Source organism: Brachionichthys hirsutus, chromosome 12 (assembly GCF_040956055.1).
Source record: "Brachionichthys hirsutus isolate HB-005 chromosome 12, CSIRO-AGI_Bhir_v1, whole genome shotgun sequence".
Lineage (NCBI taxonomy): Eukaryota > Metazoa > Chordata > Actinopteri > Lophiiformes > Brachionichthyidae > Brachionichthys > Brachionichthys hirsutus.
The window spans coordinates 3,706,027-3,712,043 of NC_090908.1; the positions used below are offsets into that span (position 1 = coordinate 3,706,027).

At 47.2% G+C, this 6,017-nt stretch overlaps 2 protein-coding genes across 3 annotated transcripts; both read left to right on the top strand.

Annotated features, from left to right (window-relative positions):
- Nucleotides 1-753: 753 nt before the first annotated feature.
- Nucleotides 754-3,221, top strand: zgc:162944 (uncharacterized protein LOC569993 homolog). Of its 2 annotated transcripts, XM_068746086.1 has the most exons (5): nt 754-970; nt 1,122-1,293; nt 1,441-1,622; nt 2,039-2,058; nt 2,469-3,221. In XM_068746086.1, the coding sequence occupies exons 1-5, from the start codon at nt 776-778 to the stop codon at nt 2,662-2,664; spliced, it is 765 nt and encodes a 254-aa protein (XP_068602187.1). In that variant the 5' UTR covers nt 754-775; the 3' UTR covers nt 2,665-3,221. The 2 variants fall into 2 exon arrangements, with proteins under 2 accessions (XP_068602187.1, XP_068602186.1); XM_068746085.1 differs by lacking the exon at nt 2,039-2,058 and having other exon boundaries at nt 1,441-1,639.
- Nucleotides 3,222-3,988: 767 nt separating this feature from the next.
- kctd12.1 (potassium channel tetramerisation domain containing 12.1) lies at nt 3,989-5,355 on the top strand. Its single transcript, XM_068746330.1, has one exon. It carries the CDS (start codon nt 3,989-3,991, stop codon nt 4,853-4,855), a length of 867 nt encoding a protein of 288 aa, XP_068602431.1. The 3' UTR covers nt 4,856-5,355.
- The last annotated feature ends 662 nt before the right edge of the window (nt 5,356-6,017 follow it).

Genomic DNA, 6,017 nt, shown 5'->3' on the forward strand with positions numbered 1-6,017 from the left:
GCATCAAATCACGCGCGCGTGTGTGTACGTCATTATTTATCTACAATTTGTTGTGGGGCACTTTTTACGAATTTAAACCAGATTGTTTTTTGCAATAAACTATATAAATATATGAAAAATACGAAAATATTTTTCATAGCTGGAAAAAACAAGTTATACATTTTAATTGATGAAAAGTATTGACTTCGTTATTTAGTCATTTAAGTCTTACTATTATTATTATTATTATTATTATTATTATTATTACTTTTGTATTTTTAATTTGTATTGTGAATCTATATATTTCCCCTTATTCTAAATAGCTAATATTCTAAGAGGCTAATGATGAATTTGCTGAGGTGATAGGAGAACTGAAAATACATATTTTTGTTTTATGACGTTGAATAAATATATGAAAATAACAAATAATTTAGTTTTACTAATATATGGAGTAAACTGAGTTAAGACAGACTAAACGCAACTCTGTATATTTTTTTTTTGTTGCAGAACGTCCACTGTGATTGGTTTGGTAATCTGAATCTTGTCTCTGTTTATCTGTTTTTTGTTGTTGTTGTTTTTTAAACAGGATTGCACAAAAACTAACAGGCTTGTCTTTAGGACCATTGCCTTGCCTTTAATTGGACCATTGTGTCTGCAATAAAGATTTGATTTGATTTAGGGACGCAGCAGTACCGAGACACGAACAGCAGGTGGCGGTAAATCACACATAAGCCTGAATTCACGCAGCGGCCCAGCCGAGAAGAAGCAGGGGGCTCCGAGCTCTTCGTGTTCCGCCATGCTCCCTTTGCTGCGCCTCAGCGGCCGATCTTTGCTGACCTCCGGGCCGGTCCGGGCCGTCCGCAGGACCCGCTGCTCGGCTCGGGCGGCTAAACGCGTGGCCGTGGTGCTGGCGGGCTGTGGGGTTTATGACGGCAGCGAAATCCACGAGGCCTCCGCTGTTTTGGTTCACCTGAGCAGGGGAGGCGCAAGTGTGAGTGGAGATGAAACCGGTGCTGTGGTTGGATTTGGGAAAAAACATTTCAGTATTTCAACACACGAATCTATGAATGTTATGAAACGCTTATCTGACAGCTTTTATTGTGTCTCATTTGTTGTTGTTTTCTTTGCTTTCACGGCTGCAGGTAAACATGTTCGCACCCAACGTGGAGCAGATGCACGTGGTGGATCACCTGAAAGGGGAGCCCTCTGAGGAGAAGAGGAACGTGTTGGTGGAGAGCGCCCGGCTGGCCCGCGGAAACATCCAGGACTTGTCCAAGCTCAGTGTCGAAACCCACGACGCCCTGATAGTCCCAGGTCTGCTTCCCCAGCGCCCTGTTAAATATTAATATCACTATAATAACACACAATCATTTGGAGCCATTCAATGGACCTCGTGTTAAACTGATGGAGATCTTTGGCTGGTCTCATCTCCACCTGTTGCGTTAATGGTTTCTCCTGTAGGGGGCTTCGGGGCAGCGAAGAACCTCTGTACGTGGGCGGTGGAGGGGAAGGACTGCTCTGTCAACGGCGAGCTGAAGGCTGTGCTACAGGCGTTCCATGGCGACGGTAAACCCATCGGCCTCTGCTGCATCGCACCCGTTCTGGCTGCCAAGCTGTTTCCTGGCTGCGAGGTCACCGTCGGCATCGCCGGGGATGACGCGTGAGTCTCTGAGAGCGCTGCCGGGTCGGCTTCATCGCTGTTTGTGTACGGCACCGTCATAGTTCTCTGTCTGTCAGAGTATTTGAAAGAAGCAGTCAGATCCTAAAATGATCCTGTTTCTATGCAAGTCCACAGATTTAAACCTCCTCCAAGGAGGTTATGTTTTTACCGGTGTGTGTTTGTTTGTTTGTTTGTTTGTCTGATTGTTAGCAGGGTTACAGGAAAAACAAATGTGAAGAAGGGTTCCTGGTCTAATTTAGATCCCATTAAATTTTGAGCGCGATCCGGAGAGCTGTCTGGATACAAAACAAACAAAAAAATCTGGATATTCCCATTTACTTACAATGGAGGCTTTTTCAAAAAATCTTATCTTATAAAATATGCATTCAACTCACTCACCACGAATCAGTCATAAAGGGGTCCGATATGAACTACCATGATAAATGTCTTTGATCAATCCAGAATGAAGTCAGGAATAAATATTACATTTTAACATTTAACCTCCATTTACAAATTCAAGAATCTGTTACAAATGCGCATCATCTCCGATTTCCATGTACTTTTCGTGATTGGTGTATAAAGATACCAACAATGATCCAGATCACCATGTGGGCTGTGTAAATCCAATTAGGAGGAGAATGAGCAGTTCCCTGCTGGGGATTGATCTGATCGGCGCTCCTCCTCTCAGGCTGCTCGATTAGGGTTAACTCCTCCTCCTAACTAGCTGAACCTGGCTGGATGAGCTCGAATGACGCTTTCAGGAGGAGCCTAAAAGCCCTGTGGAGTCCCTGTGAGCAGCTGAACAGTGTGTGTCGCCTCTTCCTCTCAGGTACCCCGACGCCGCTGACACTGCAGCGGCCTTCCAGCAGCTCGGCTGCGAGCACGTGAGTACGAGCGTGGACCAGGTCCACGTGGACCAGAAGAACAAGCTGGTCACCACCAGCGCCTTCATGTGCAACGCTCCCATACACCGGGTATTCGACGGCATCGGAGCCATGGTGCGGGGCGTGCTGAAGCTGGCTTAGCATTCTATTTGCTTGGTCAGAAACATCCCTGATGCTCGCGATATGCAGGATATGGTTTGATTTAATCAGATAAAATCTAGTCTGAATTCATCTTGCAGTGTAACGACCGAAATACTTATCACGTTATAGAAAAGCAGCAGAAAAAAAAGCAATAAAATGTCTCGAATATTTGTTTTCTGGAATGCGTCTTTCAAACTTGACGAAGCTAATGACACTATTTTGCTGCTGATTTAACTTAAGGCGGTTGAAGATCATTTGTTTAGTGTCTTCATTTGTCTACAACAGTCCTCTAGTCCGTCCGAGACATCCGACCGCCGCCGTGTAATCGGAAAGCGTGTGGAGACGGCAGGGTTCAGTGAGCTAGTTGAAGTCTAGCCGAGGGTTCTTCCTGTTAAAAGGCAGTTTTTTCCTCGCCCACTGTCTCCATGTTCTGGATTGTTGGGTCTGTGTAGAATAAAGTGTCAGTCTAGACCTGCTGCTCTTGTAAAGTGACTATAGATGTAACTTTTTATGTTGTGATCTGGCACTATTTAAATAAATGAACTTTATTTGAATTGACATAATTCTGTCCATCTGGTTCTTCTTGAATTTAGGGGTCAGACATCCAGATTTGATCTTCAAACACTGTTTTAAGAACATGATTAACTGCATTCTGAACTTCCAGAACACATTTAGAGTTTGATCGTGAATGTGGGCATTACAAATAACATTTGATTAAAGTGATATAAAATTCTTTTTTTTTTCGTCCCTTGAATATATTTGAGACTTAATTGCTTATGAGAGGGCCGTGCAGGCCACGCCCACTATATAACACTTGCACTTTCCTCACATGAAAATTTCTCTCAATAAAAAAACAATGTTCTGCTTTTACACAGAACTATTTTAACTCATTACACTGCATTCCTCTGATAATATTCCAGTGTGTGTGTGTGTGTGTGCGTGTGCGTGTGTGATGGTTGCATTTCCATCAGCGCTGCGGTGGGTGTCACTCTTTCCACATTCTCCGGCTCTTTGCTTTTCATGCCTGAAACGTTCTGGCCTGTATTTTTGTAGCTTCTTGTTGAATGTGTGAGAATCTAAAGGTGACTGAAGGAGAGCCGCAAAACGAACGAACCGTTTCAGGAGGACAAAGACAAAGACAAACGCCTTTTCCTTCAGCGACGGGGGGATACAACAGTTTACAATCCATCCTTTTCACGCGCGAGGAAGAAGCGTGCCCCCGCCCCCCCAATCAGGAGACAGACGCACGCACACACATCACGCACGTGGTAGACCCAGGCTTCATAAACAAGCGCTCCCTCCTCCTCATCCAGACCGGAGAGAAATGGCTCTCGCCGGCACCGAGCGCGGAGCGTCCAGCTGCGGCGACCCGGCCGCCCCGTTCCCGGAGATCATCGAGCTGAATGTCGGCGGCCAGGTCTACGTCACCAGACACAAAACGCTGGTCGCCGTCCCGGACTCGCTGCTGTGGACCATGTTCAGCAAGAAGTCCCCCAGGGAGCTGGCGAGAGACAGCAAAGGGCGCTACTTCTTGGACCGGGACGGCTTCCTGTTCCGCTACGTCCTAGATTATCTCCGGGACCTGAACTTGGTCCTCCCGGACTACTTTCCAGAGAAGAGTCGGCTGCAGAGGGAGGCTGACTTCTACCAGCTGCGGGACCTCGCCAAGCGGCTCAGCCCCCGCCTGAGCAAGGACAACTCCATCAGCGAGGACATCAGCCAGAGTGACGCGGAGGACGGCGCGCAGCAGTGCTGCTCCTCCAGCGGCGCGGACACTTTACGCACCGCGGCGGCCGGCGGCGCCGTGCGCTCCCCGTCGCTGGACTCCAGGAAGTCGGGCTACATCACGGTGGGATACCGCGGCTCGTACACCATCGGCAGAGACATCCAAACCGACGCCAAGTTCAGGAGAGTGGCGCGCATCACGGTCTGTGGGAAGACGTCTCTGGCCAAGGAGGTGTTTGGAGAGACGCTGAACGAGAGCAGAGACCCCGACAGGCCCCCGGAGAGGTACACATCCAGGTATTATCTGAAGTATAATTTTCTAGAGCAGGCGTTTGACAAGCTCACAGAGGCGGGCTTCCACATGGTGGCCTGCAGCTCCACGGGCACCTGCGCGTACACCAGCAACGACCCCAACGAGGACAAAGTCTGGACAAGCTACACTGAGTATGTCTTCTGTCGGGACTAGCAGACGGGTGGACACGCCACGCTGGAGTAAACTCACCTGGAGGAGAATGTCTTCAAGTTGCTTTGTGACACGTAAAAATATTTTGCAGGGCGGATGACCCCGGAGCATTATTGTTGTTCTGAGGACACACACAGAGAAGTATTATCGCTCCTGGTGTTCACACGTGGATCTAAAAAAAAAAAGCCCTTCAAGAGACTCCACACGAACAAATTTGACAAGTTGCAAGGAGAAAATAGATTCTCAAAGAGAGGAGGGCATCATGAGAGCTGACACGCCCACCCAAAGCCCCATATTGACTGGAAAACAACAACAACAACACAAATGCCACCATCGCCATCTCGTAGATGTGCGTGTCAACGTTTCATCGCTGACTTGTGTGACTTGAGTGGGATCCAAGCAGCCATTAGTATTCAGTGTCATTGTAACTTCTAGGCTCGCCTGGCCAAGTCTTGCATCATTTCTTATAGCGGATCTATCATTGACATGATTGTAATTATATAATCCATGCTTGTTTGGTATATCTATAGTTGTATTTGTTAAATCTGTTTGGATGAAATAAAAATCTCTTTATTCCCAGCACTTGAAAATGATCCGTATCTTCTTCTTCTTCTCGACGTTTGCACACCAGTCACCAAAGAGTGAGCCTCAAAGAGAGGTGCCCTAGATAGAAGCGCCAGCCGCAGAAGGGAAGTGTGATTGGCGGTTAAGCGCCTGCACTGTGTTTATAACCGACTCGCCCCAATTCTAACTATTCACTTTCTTTGGCTCTGATGTAGTCTCACTTTAAATTCATCATTTCAAAGCATGGGGCCTATTTTCTATCCAGCTCTGTCCTGTTATTAAATCACACAAGCAGAAGCCCAGGGCCCCCTTCCCCCCCCACACACACACACATCTGAAAATAGTTAGTATGTAAATATTGCAGGATTTGTTTCCACCCATCCATTTGTCTCGCACCAAGTCAGCTGCATGCCGTGCCGGATGCAAATAGCGCAGCTGTGGACAGACACATGGCAACATTATCATTCAAGCGTAAACAATGAAAGGCTCCAGCTGCACACAAATAAGATGGTCCAGTCTGGATGGGACTCGTCATGAATGGAGAGTGGCGGGTTTGAGCACCTCTGCGGCAAGACCAGGATGTTTCAGATGCCTATTGTAC

What these genes read in the sequence shown, in the direction of transcription:
- zgc:162944 (XM_068746086.1), top strand. Translation starts at nt 776, where the DNA reads ATGCTCCCTTTGCTGCGCCTCAGCGGCCGATCTTTGCTGACCTCCGGG. An exon ending in TGAGCAGGGGAGGCGCAAGT is followed by an intron (nt 971 to 1,121) that starts GTGAGTGGAGAT and finishes TCACGGCTGCAG; the next exon opens with GTAAACATGTTCGCACCCAA. An exon ending in CACGAATCAGTCATAAAGGG is followed by an intron (nt 2,059 to 2,468) that starts GTCCGATATGAA and finishes TCTTCCTCTCAG; the next exon opens with GTACCCCGACGCCGCTGACA.
- kctd12.1 (XM_068746330.1), top strand. Translation starts at nt 3,989, where the DNA reads ATGGCTCTCGCCGGCACCGAGCGCGGAGCGTCCAGCTGCGGCGACCCG.